The 15,000-nt window shown below is 27.4% G+C and overlaps 1 protein-coding gene across 1 annotated transcript in view; it reads right to left on the reverse strand.

Annotated features, from left to right (window-relative positions):
* Positions 1–15,000, reverse strand: part of LOC145269562 (uncharacterized) — a 44,608-nt gene that overhangs the window by 29,148 nt on the left and 460 nt on the right. Inside the window, exon 1 of the mRNA XM_080125309.1 lies at positions 14,799–15,000. This exon is cut by the window's right edge and continues 460 nt beyond it. Within this exon, the coding sequence (XP_079981435.1) occupies positions 14,799–14,842 (44 nt within the window). The 5' untranslated portion in view covers positions 14,843–15,000. The remainder of the gene's footprint in view (positions 1–14,798) is intronic.

Raw genomic sequence — 15,000 nt, forward strand, 5'->3', positions numbered from 1 at the left:
ACCCCGGCTAACAAGAAACTGCCATTTCCTTTCTAAGCATCTCATTGACTCCAACATCAAGTGTTTTTGATTCTCTTTATCATCCATTCTACAGTTTTCTATTGTCCTTTGCCAAATCTAAAAGCTAGATCTAAAAATATCTACAGGTTCATTGTTTATCATTTCCTCTTCTTTGTTCATTGTTAGTCATTTCTAACTTGTCTTTTTATCCTCCTTCTCAGCACTTAGTGATCCGGGTCATCTTCATTGTATCACACACCTCCTATGCCAAACTTGTCATTTATTACATAAATTACAAAAACAAAATCATATCAACATAAATTATATACAATCCACACACATTACATAAATTATGAAACAGCAGAGATATGGCATTCGATTCTAAAGGAAAAACAACAAATTTTAATCATCTTCACTGTAAAACACACACTGCCACTCGTCTTTCTCCCTTTCTTAAAAAAAAATCAGGGGGAAGAGGTGCCTCCAACCCGGAACATCTGGTGTATACCATCGAATCTGTCCGGTATCTCGCCGTCTTTTTTAAATAAGAAGAATGGTCTTATACATTTTTACTTAAACAACACATGCAAATTTGTTTTGTTAAAATGTCATTTTTCCTTTAAATAATGATTCAAAGATGAAATGAAATTTTAACAAAACAAATTTGTTTCTCTGTTGTTTTTAAACACATAAAAACAATCATATAAATCAATGCACTACAACCCACATCATGGAAAAACATATCCGACATTAAAGAATTATAAATTTCTTCCTAATTGTCGTTCTTGTATTCTTTAACAACTGATCCAAAGTTCTGGTTCATTTTTTTTTTAATTTTAAACTTTTAGATTAATAACCATTCGATAATAATCTGCTGTAAAAATAAAAAAGACTAAAAAAAATATAGAAGGGAGAAGCGATTCCATATGCGAGTTTTTATATTAATAAAATGGTGTGTCGTATTAGATATTTATTTGCAAGTATAATAAAATCAAATTTTAATGTAGCTTCCCAAAGAGTGCACTCTGAATTGAGACCAGAAATACAGTTGCTCCAATCTAGAAGGATTTGTGCTTTTCTTGGTTTTAATTTTAAAAAAAAAATGTGTGTATTATCTGTTTCTATCTGTTAACAAATTCAATACAAAGTTATAAAAACATGATTTCATTTATAAGCACAATTTTTTGCGGATTTAATATATATATATATATATATATATATATATATATATATATATATATATATTGCAAATATCAATGTTTCTTATATTTGCAGAGAATGTCATTATTGTGGCATTTCATTTGTGATTTATTTGAATTTAATTTTTAGTAAACTGTGTAATAAATTGCGAACAGACGGGCTTACCTGACAAACGCTCGAGGTGTGCACTCTGCAAAGCGGGCACGTCCAAAGAAAAATGGCAAGATGGTGGCGGCCGGTTAATATTGCCAAGTAATCACGCAAAATCTCGTGTTCTCTCGCACACACGAGAGTTCAGCTTAGCATAAAAACGGGTCACTGTGAGCAAGAAAGGAGAAGGAAAAACGTAGTCAAGACAAAGACGACGCTTCTGACGACTAAGAAGAAAAAGAGCAAGAAGTAGAAGAGGAAGAAGAGAACGATACATGAGAAGACGAGGTGTGTGCGGTTTTGAGTAAATTGAAACAGACAGAAAAAAAACTCTGATTACATAAACATTGTTTAATTCCATGATTAGTCACTTACAAAACAAATACCCCGTTGCGAAAAGCAGATGAAATTAGCTGGAAAATTTGCAGTCATTTTTGGAGCCAACCGTTTCAATATAATCACAAAAATATGAGGGAGAAAAACCATGAAATATTTTGTATATTTATATTTTTATGCAGGTCAGACGTTAAAATACGGTATTTATTCTTTCGTATATATATATATATATATATATATATATATATATATATATATATATATATATATATATATATATATATATATATATATATATACAATAAGAATTACAATTAAATTTATCAAAATGATCCAGGATGGTAAACTAAAGTATATTATACTTATTAAAGCATTAATATTTATAAAATTATCTCAGCCAGATGTAAAAGCTCGGTAAAACCAAATAGGAGATAGAGCTTAAAATACGAGCAAACAGTTAATAAAACATGTTAAAAACACTAAAACAAAGTTAAAAACATATTTAACTCTTTCAAAGTGTTTGTTAACATGTCTTATTAACTGTTTGCTCGTATTATGTATATATATATACATATATATATATAATATATATATATATATATATATATATATATATATATATATATATATATATATTTAAATAAGGGAGTGGTCACCAACAATGTGTATTTTTTAACATTATTTTATTATCTCGTGTCTTGGTTTTTCATTGAGAAATATGTTTGGATCATTGTAATAATGTTTTTAAGTCATTGAAATCGTTTACGTACGTTTCAGACGGTCTGATGCGTCCTCGTCAGAAATTATTTTCAAATGTGTAAAAATGGCGATTTTCGTTAGTTTGAAGTTTTTCCAAGGGGTGGAGGCTTGTAAGTGTTTATTATACATTGGTATGCTGAATTTTTTTTTTTTTTTTTTGGTTTGTTCAGGGAGATTTTGACCTGGCTGTAGTCAGTCAGTCGCTATTTCTTTCTGCTAATGTGTTTTTTCTTTTCCTTTAGGGTGGGGTAGGGTGTGTGTGTGTGTGTGTGTGTGTGCGTGCGTGTGTGTTTATGTGTGTGTGTGTGCGCGCGTGTGTGTTTGCTTTTATTGGTTTGGGAATGTGTATATTGTTTTATAGTATTTTGGGGTTATTTGCTTTCTTAGGAAGGCGGCTGTGGTCCGAGGTCGTTACTAATGTGTATGTGTGGGGAGGGGGACTGGCTCTTCTGAAGTAAGGGTAGGGTGCTTTCATTCTATTTTGATATTTATTTTTTGGATTCTTGGATTTTAGTATTGTGATTTTTTCGTTTTAGTCTTATATTATGTTTGTTTAGAAAGAGGGGTGTATTCAAAATAGGGGATTTTTTAATGTTTCTATTTATTTGTCTCCCCATGTGGGTATGGCCAGACACGGGATCGGTTCCTAGTGTGGGGCAGATTTTGTTCCCCAGAGGGGGGGAGCATTGGTGGGTGTAGGTATGGGAGGGGGATGATAGAAGGGAAGATAGTCGTTTCAGTCATGAGGGGGTTCTCCTCCCCTGACTGAGGAGGGAGCGAGGTGTTGGAACAGATATTATACTACGGTTCTAGGTGTTTCCTAGTGTTGTTGGTTTCGAGGTTAAGTAGGGTTGGTATTGTTCAGTGTGTTGTATTAGAGATACGGGTGTTATGTCTGTGTGTGGTTGTATGCGCGCACTTGTGTGTCTTTTAATGTGTCGGTTCTGATTTATGTGTGGGTGTGTGTATGTGTATATGTATGGGTGTGCATGCGAGTGTACCTTGCATTTCATGTTTTTGTGTGATGGTATTAGGTTCTATTCAGTTCAGGAGTGAATTTGGTGATGAAGTTTTTTTCCTGTGTAAGTAAATAAAAATAATTGTCTGTTTGGAAGATTGGCATTATTTTGAAGCTGTTTCCACTGCATGTGTGTACGTGTTTTGAAACATAGAGGTGTCTGTTATGTGCAATTTTGATGTTGCTCTTATGTAAGGCCACTCTATTGCTGAAATTCTTGGTGGCACATATGTAGGATATATATACATATATATACATATATATATATATAATATATATTTATATATGATATATATATATATTTATACATAATATATATATATGTATATAATATATGTATATAATATATATATATGTATATAATATATAGATATGTATGTATATAATATAGATATGTATGCATATAATATATATATGTATATAATACATATATGCATATAATATATATATAATATATATATATATGTGTATACAATATATATATGTATACAATATATATATGTATACAATATATATATGTATATAATATATATGTATATAATATATATAAGTATATAATATATATAAGTATATAATATATATATGTATATAATATATATATATATGTATATAATATATATATATATATGTATATAATATATATATATGTATATAATATATATATGTATATATATGTATATAATATATATATGTATATAATATATATATGTATATAATATATATATGTATATAATATATATATATGTATATAATATATATATATGTATATAATATATATATATGTATATAATATATATATATATGTATATAATATATATATATGTATATAATATATATATGTATATAATATATATATATGTATATAATATATATATATATGTATATAATATATATATATATATGTATATAATATATATATATATGTATATGATATATATATGTATATATTATATATATGTATATAATATATATATGTATATAATATATATATGTATATAATATATATATGTATATAATATATATATGTATATAATATATATATGTATATAATATATATATGTATACAATATATATGTATATAATATATATAAGTATATAATATATATATGTATATTATATATATATGTATATATATATGTATATAATATATATATGTATATAATATATATATATATATATATGTATATAATATATATATATATGTATAAAATATTTATGTGTATATATTATATATGTGTATATATTATATATATGTATATAATATATATATGTATATAATATATATATGTATATATTATATATATGTATATAATATATATATGTATATAATATATATATATATGTATATAATATATATGTATATAATATACAGGGTGTTTCAAAAGTCTTGGGAACATAACGATTTTTAATAACTCAAAAACTATTAGGAGTTGAAAAATGAAATTGGTACCGTTCGAAAGGTTAAAGTTTCAAGTTTTGTGGGGAATCTTCAAAGTTGCTCAATATGAGCAATATTCGTCACACAGCAGACATCTAGTCGATAGTCCATTTCCTGCCAAACGTGTTCCAGCATCTTGACGTCAATGGTTCCCACAACTGCCGTTACTCGAGCATTTAGTTCGTCAATATCTCTTGGAAGGGGCGGCACATAGACTTGTTGCTTGACAAAGCCCCAAAGGAAAAAGTCACACGGGGTAAGATCTGGAGACCTAGGAGGCCAGGGCATGAGAACGTCCTCACCTCGCCCAGATCTCCCAATCCATCTACCAGGCAGCCTTGTGTTAAGAAACTGCCTTACTCTAAGACTCCAGTGTGGTGGTGCACCATCTTGTTGAAAAATGAAGTCATCAGATTCTGCTTCTTCCAACTGAATCATTAACCAGTCTTCCAGCATGTTGAAATAGGATTCACCAGTGATAGTTGCCTCTTCAAAGAAGAACGGTCCATAGACACCTTTCTTGGAAATTGCACAAAACACGTTCACTTTTGGTGAATCTCGCTCATGCTCAAGAAGTTCATGAGGATTCTCAGTACCCCATATGCGTGTGTTATGCTTGTTAACTTTGCCATTCAGATGGAAGGTCGCCTCATCGCTAAAAGCAAGCCGGTCATCAAAGCCGTTATCTTCCAACTTCTCTTGCATTGCATTGCAAAAGTCACGGCGAAGTGGCTTATCAGTGTCCTTCAACTTTTGGACCAACTTGAGCTTGTAAGGTACCATTTGCAGTCGTTTCCTTAAGACACGCCAAGCAGTTGCTGGAGCAAGCTGAAGTTCCCTGCTGGCTCTTCTCACTGATGTACCGGGGCTCCGCTGAAAGGCTGTCCGAACTTGCGCAACTGCATCTTCTGAAGTTAAAGGGCGACCTGTTCGCTTGCTTGTGCACAAACACCCATCTTTCAAAAATTTAGCATGCCGTCTGACAATGGATTTCCTTTCAGGGGCTTCTTTTTTAAATTTCCTGCAAAATGCACGCTGAACACATGTCCACGATTCAGTCTTTGCAAATTGGAGGACGCAAAATGTCTTGTCTTGTTTAGAGAACGCCATTACCGCACCTGGAAAGATAAGACAAAAATCATTAGTATGACCAAAAACTTGATTAAGCAAGCTTTAAAATGGCACCAGTTTCATTTTTCTACCTGGAATAGTTCATGACATATACGCATTTGTAATGTTCCCAAGACTTTTAAAACACCCTGTATATATATGTATGGAATATATATAATATATAGATGTATATAATATGCATATATATAATATATATACAAGTATATAATATATACATATATGTATATAATATATATATGTATATAATATATATATGTATATAATATATATATATATGTATATAATATATATATAATATATATATATGTATATCATATATATATATATGTATATCATATATATATATATGTATATCATATATATATATATATGTATATAATATATACATATATATGTATATAATATATATGTATATAATACTTATGTATATAACATACATATGTATATGACATATATGTATATAATATATATATATAATATATATATATGTATATAATATATATACATATATATAATATATATATATGTATATATATATGTATATAATATATATATGCATATAATATATATATGTATATAATATATATATATGGATATAATATATATATATGTATATAATATATATATGTGTATAATATATATATATGTATATAATATATATATATATGTATATAATATATATATATGTATAGTCAATATATATGTATAAAAAATATATATATGTATGTGTATAATATATATGTATATATAATATATATATATATGTATATAATATCTATAGTTTTGTATATAATATATATATATGTATATAATATATATATATGTATATAATTTATATATGTATATAATATATATATGTATATAATATATATATGTATATATATGTATATAATATATATATGTATATAATATATATATATGTATATAATATATGTATATAATATATATATGTATATATATGTATATATATATATGTATATAATATATATATATGTATATAATATATATATATATATGTATATAATATATATATATGTATATAATATATATATATGTATATAATATATATATATGTATATAATATATATATATATGTATATAATATATATATGTATATAATATATATATGTATATAATATATATATGTATATAATATATATATGTATATAATATATATATATGTATATAATATATATATATGTGTATATAATATATATATGTGTATATAATATACATATATGTGTATATAATATACATATATGTGTATATAATATATATATGTATAATATATATATATGTATAATATATATATATGTATATAATATATATATATATATATATGTATACAATATATATATATATATATGTATGTATATAATATATATACATATGTCCATAATATATATGTATAATATATATATATATATATATATATATATATATATATATATATAATATATATATATATGTATGTAATATATGTATGTATATAATATACATATATGTATATAATATATATATGTATATAATATATATATATGTATAATATATATATGTATATTATATATATATGTATATAATATATATATGTATATAATATATATGTATAATATATATATGTATATAATATATATATGTATATAATATATATGTATAATATATATATGTATATAATATATATATATGTATATAATATATATATGTATATAATATATATGTATATAATATATATATAATATATATATGTATATAATATATATATAATATATATATGTATATAATATATATATGTATATAATATATATATGTATATAATATATATGTATAATATATATATGTATATAATATATATATATGTATATAATATATATATATGTATATAATATATATATATGTATATAATATATATATATATGTATATAATATATCTGTATATAATATATATATATGTATATAATATATATATATATGTATATAATATATCTGTATATAATATATATATGTATATAATATATCTGTATATAATATATATATGTATATAATATATATGTATATAATATATATATTTATATAATATATATATGTATATGATATATATATATGTATATAATATATATATGTATATAATATATATATGTATAATATATATATATATGTATATAATATATATATGTATATAATATATATATGTATATAATATATATATATATGTATATAATATATATGTATATATATATTATATATATATATGTATATGATATATGTATGCATATAATATATATATATGTATATAATATATATATATGTATATAATGTATATAGGTATATATTATATATAGGTATATAATATATATATATGTAAATCATATGTATATGTATATAATATATATATATATGTATATAATATATATATGTATATAATATATATTTGTATATAATATATATTTGTATAATATATATGTATATAGTATATATATATGTGTATAATATATATGCATATATATATGTATATAATATATATGCATAATATATATGTGCATATACATATCTATAGTATATAATATATATATGCATAGATATGTATATAATATATATGTGCATATACATATCTATAGTATATAATATATATATGCATATATATGTATAATATATATATGCATATATTATATATATAATATATATATATATGCATATATTATATATAATATACATATGCATATATTATATATGCATATAATATATATATATATATGTAAATGTTACATTTATTACATATATATATATATATTATATATATATTTTTATATATTATATATATATATCATAAATATATTATATATATTATATATATATTGTATATATGTAAAATAATATATATATTGTAAATATGATATTTATTTTATATATATTATATATACTCTAAATATATATTATATAAATCTATATATACATGTCATATATATAATATATACATATATATTATATACATTATCTATATTCATGTATATATATGTATATGTTATCGTTATACATATATATATATATATATATTACAAATATACATATATATAATATATATATTATATATATTATATATACATAGATATTTTAAACATTTGTATATACATATGTATATTATAAATACATATATATTATATATATGCACATGTATATACATATATATATATATATTATACATATTATATATATTATATATACATATATATATTGTATATATTATATATATATATATGTATATTATATACATATATATAATTCATATATATTCTATTATTGTATATATATATTTATATAATTATTGGAAAACTGCTTCTGTTGTACCAGTATTCAAGAATTCTGGCGAAAGAACTGACCCATTAAATTATCGCCCTATTAGCCTCCTCCCACTTTTTGCCAAAATATTTGAGACCTTAATTAACCATGCTCTAGTCCAGCACCTTACAGATGCTAAACTTCTGACCGACCATCAATATGGATTTAGACAAGCCCGTTCCACGGCAGACATCCTCACTGTAATCTCTGAACGCATATACCATTCACTGGACTAAGCGGGAGAGGGCAGAGCGGTAGCTCTAGATATATCTAAGGCTTTTGACAGGGTATGGCATGAGGGTCTCCTCAGGAAGATTAGATTTTACGGTATCACTGGTAGAATACTTAACATAATTACATCCTTCTTAGATAAGAGAAAAATCCAGGTTGTCCTCGACGGTCGTACGTCTAAACAATATAATATAAATGCGGGAGTGCCCCAGGGATCTATCCTTGGTCCTCTGCTGTTCCTGATATTCATAAATGACCTCCCCGACAAAACTGTCTCTGAGATGGGTATATATGCTGATGACACCACACTCTATAGCAGGCACGACAGGAAAACAAATGAACATATATCTAAAGTAATGGCAGAAACACTAGAGGATGACCTCAAATCAGTAGTGGAATGGGGACAAAAATGGATGGTAACGTTCAATGCCACCAAGACAAAACTGGTTTCATTCAATAATTACAAGAAACCTTCTCTACCACCTATAGCAATGGCCAACAACTCTTTAGCTGAGAGTACGTCTTTCAAGCTCCTTGGCCTAACGTTCACAGGAAACATGAGCTGGAACAATTACATCGAGGGCATTGCCAGGGCCGCTGCGAGGAAGGTGGGCTCTCTCTACCGTGCTAGAAAACTTCTAACACCCGAAAGTATCATGTACCTCTATAAGGCCACTATTCGCCCATGTATGGAGTATTGCTGTCACATTTGGGCCGGTGCATCGGCTACTAGTTTCTCGCTCCTTGACAGGGTTCAAAAGAGAGTCGCAAATCTGATAGGCCCTAAACTGGCATCAAAACTTCAGCCTCTGTCCCATCGTCGAAACGTTGCATCCCTCTGCCTGTTCTACAAGTATTATAATGGTGAATGCTCTGAAGAACTGCAATCACTTGTGCCCCCACGACGTGAACACCCTCGACAGACCCGACAAGCTACACAATCCCACCCCCACACTGTAGAGATGCCTAGATGTAAAAGATCCTTCTACTCCAGTAGTTTCTTCCCCAGAACTGCTAGACTTTGGAATTCCATTCCAGGTCACTGCTTCCCCAACTGTACTGACATGCATAAGTTCAAGTGCAACGTGAACCAACATCTCGCTGCCCTAATCCCTACATAGTACCCCAGTAGATGTTTCCCCTGATAGTAGCCCCCTACATTAAAGTGGCAATGTGCCTTGTTTGGGGTGAAAATGTAATAAAAAAAAAATAAAAAAAAATAAAATAATAATATATATAGATTTATATATTATATACATATTTTTTTTATTATATATACATATAATATATACATATATATTATGAATATATATTATATATATAATATATGCATATATATCATAAATATACATAATATATATAATATATTCATATATATCATTAATATACATTATATATATAATATATATACATATATCATAAATATATATTATATATATAATATATACATATATATATATATCATAAATATACATTATTTATATTATATATACATATATTGTATATACACTTATATATACAATATATATATACATATATTTATATTGTGTATATTTATATAAATATTTTATATATATAAATATTCTATATATCTTATATATATTATATATTTGTATTTATATATATTATATGTAGATATTATATATATGAATATATATACAAGTATTATACATATAAATGTATATTATATATATATATTATATATTGTACATATACTATATAATGTATATACATATATATTTATATATACTATGTAATATATATGATAAAGTATTATATACATATAATGTATATGTATGTTATATACATATACATATTCTATATACTATATACATACATATAATATATATACATATCTTTATATAAAAATTCGTCCCCCACCCCTGTTCACAATTTGATTAATACAGGGTGTCTCAAAAATGAACCCACACTTTGAATGACGAGACTTCCTTTATTATGCACATACAATGAAAGTGAATAGCTTCAAAAGAGAAGATAAATGTGATTAAAGCATCACGGCCTTGACAGAATACAAAAAAGACTTCGTGATATAGTAGGGGATGCCATTTTCTCTTCCCTGCAGCCTCTCTCGCTCTCTCATAGAAGAGACGTTGCGAGCCTGTCGTAGTTTTATCATTATTTCCATGGCAAGTCCTCGTCTGAGCTCCGATCTCTCGTCCCCCCCCCTCGCCAATCTTTCACGAGAAACACCCGTCTGGCTGAAAATACTGTGAATAATTTTACTCACTCTTTATCTAAATCCAAACATAGATTCCATGAGCAGAGCTTCTTTCTCAGAAGTGCATGATTGTTAAACTCTCTTCCGTTCGCCTGTTTCCCACCTCACTACAACTTGGATGTCTTCAAATCCAACATAAACAAATTCCTGACAAACCGATATGTTTTTTTATTCAATTGTAAGTTTAAAATACAGAATATTGAAATAAACAAGTGTATGGTTGCAAGAAAAATACAGACAACTGAGTAAGGTTAAATATATATACATTTTATTTCTCACCAAATCATAGATTTAAAGCGTCATCGTTAGGATGGCTGGCCGTGTATTGAGATAAACTCGTCAACGATCAAAGTTTTATTGGGTTTGGTTGGGTGCGGAGCGGTGATGGCAGAAATGTTGCTTAGCGTGTGCGGCGATCCTTGTTAGCTGATGTCGCTTAGTGTGGGGTTGGTGAGAGGTGATCATTTGGTATCAGGCGAGAAGGAAAGAGGCTTGTATCAGGATTGCGGGTGAGATGGTAGCGGTGGGCGATGCTGGCCGTGCGTAGTAAGCTCCACGTCTGATGTCATTAGCGATGCTGGTTGAAGACAGAGCAAGTTCACAGCACGCCACACTAGGGCCGATCTGTCGATTGTCGAAAAAGCTGGTATTTTTATAGTCGTGAGGCGGACGTTGTAAGGAGCAAAAAAAGTTTTGTTAATTGCTGCCTTCAGTTTGCTTTTTGATTGTGTTTGTTTTTCGTGCTATAATGTATTGTAGCGAACCGTCTGTTTGGTGTATGTATGCATGTGTTATATCGATTTGAAGCTAATAAAATTGTGAATGTAATCTAGTCGGTGTTGTATGGTTGCATTGTTTCGTGGAATAGTTATTGCATTTATATGCTGCCCGGGTTGCGTTTACTTCGATGTTTGTGTTTTGTATTTTGGTTTTTCTTTTGCTGTGCGGCTTTATCTGGCGGTTTTCTCAAGTGAGGTTATGTGCAAGCTATTCTAATGATGTGTGTATCTAAAGAAATGGGATTTGAAGTTGTTGTGTGTGTTTATTGTGTTCATTTGCGTTGTACTGACGAACAGATTTGACCTAGCGGCGCCATTGTTCCCGCTGTCGCTGCCCCTGCCGGTTTCCAGTTTATTCATGGATATATGCCCCCCCCCCGATCTCGATCATATTTACATGATAAAGTCTCTGAAACGTGCGGACAGTTGTCCCCTTGTTTTTCTTGCTGGGATTTTTTTTTTATAGGAATGTGAAGTAGGCATGGATCTATATGTCGAATATGGTGTATCTACATTGTGTTGCCTGTTATTGCGAATGTAGCGGTTGCTGTTGCATCGGTAACGGTTGCAACTGCTGCTGTGGTGTCTTTGGTTGTATGATGGTGGCTGTGTGCATCGAAACCTCTTTGGACGGGTGTTGGTATCTGCATCTGTATTTGAAGCATAGGATTTGTCCTAGCATCGCCATTGTTGTCGCTGTTCCTGCCTCTGCTGGTTTCCAATTTATTCATGCAAATATGGAGGATATGCGATATAACAATAGGTACAAAACACCCTGCCCTCCCCATGTTAAGAATGGCTTTTTAAATAATAACATTATTATTTCAGCACGGATGAATAAGTACATGAGTACCAAAAAAAGGAAACGAAATCACGGGTTTGTATTAATACACATAGATTCGAAAAACTTGTCAAAAAAAACAAAAACAAATATATAACAAATAAATTATCAAAGGCAAGCCGCACAGCAAATGTTATCAAAATAAAGCCGCACAGCAAAAGAAAAACCAAAATACAAAACACAAACATCGAAGTAAACGCAACCCAGGCAGCATAAAAATGCAAATAACTATTCCACGAAACAATGCAGCCATACAACACCGACTAGATTACATTCACAATTTCATTAGCTTCAAATCGATATAACACATGCATACACACATAGTTATTTTTCTCCTTAACTGAATACTTTTTGTTATATTTTTATTTAATGTTTAACATGTTTATTCAGCTTGAAAAGCGCACAGTGTTTACCGATGTATTGTAAATTTAAAATGGCGCCCGACTCTCTCTTGAACACAGTAAGTTAAAAATAAGAAACTATACAAAATTCTGTTTGAAATCCACCGAATATATGCCAGCCTATGTCACGGTAACATATTTAGCGAGTTTCTAACAGTATTTTGTATAGTATTTTTTATTTTTAACTCCGTTTCGCAAACTTACCGTGTTTAAGAGAGAGTCGGGCGCCATTTTAAATTGTCCAATACATTGGTAAACACCGTATGTTTTTCGAGTTGAATAAACATGTTACATTAAATAAAAATATTAAACAAGTATCCAGTTAAGTAAAAAAGTAACTTATTTTACCTTTAATAACATGCATTTGTTATATATATATATATATATATATATATATATATATATATATTGCTTTTTTTGACAAGTTTTTCGAATCTATGTGTATACAAACCCGAAATCACTATATTACCCGAATAACTATATTACCCTTAGTTTTTTTTATTTATAACACCTTTTTCCAAACTTTCGGTGTTAGAGAGGGTGTGAGACGCCATCTTGAATTTTCGAATACATCGGTAAACACTGTGTATTTTCAAGCTGAATAAATATCTTACATTGAATAAAAACACAAAAAATATATCCAGTTTGGCAGAAAAGTAACTTATCTTGCCTTTCATAACATTTATTTGTTATATATTTGTTTGTTGACAACTTTTTCGAATCTATGTGTACAGTAATACAAACCCCCACATTCTTATTAATAAACCTTTTCTGTGTTACCTTTTATGAAGTTGTTTTGTTCATCATTTCAGAGGCTTGTATTGAATTGTTTATTTTCTTAGGGTGTGCCCTAAACGTATACTAACCCTAAAAGTTCGTATCGTCTTTTTCGAATCTTTAAAAAAAACAAAAACAAAAAAAACAATAAAAAGTTATATTTACGTTGGTCCTTCAAACACAACTGAGTTTTTAATGTGTAGCTTCATGGCAAGCCTTGACTCGCTCCCCTTCCAAATGTAGATAAAAATAAAGTGGGTGCATTTTCTTTAAATTCAGAATAAGATTTGTCAGATAAAAAAAAAAAAAACCCAAAACAATGGTTTCAATTATTTTTATTTATTTATTTTTTTATTTTTTATTTTTT

The sequence above is a fragment of the Euprymna scolopes genome, chromosome 45 (genome assembly GCF_053919585.1).
Source record: "Euprymna scolopes isolate OS-2025 chromosome 45, ASM5391958v1, whole genome shotgun sequence".
Taxonomy (NCBI): Eukaryota; Metazoa; Mollusca; class Cephalopoda; order Sepiida; family Sepiolidae; genus Euprymna; species Euprymna scolopes.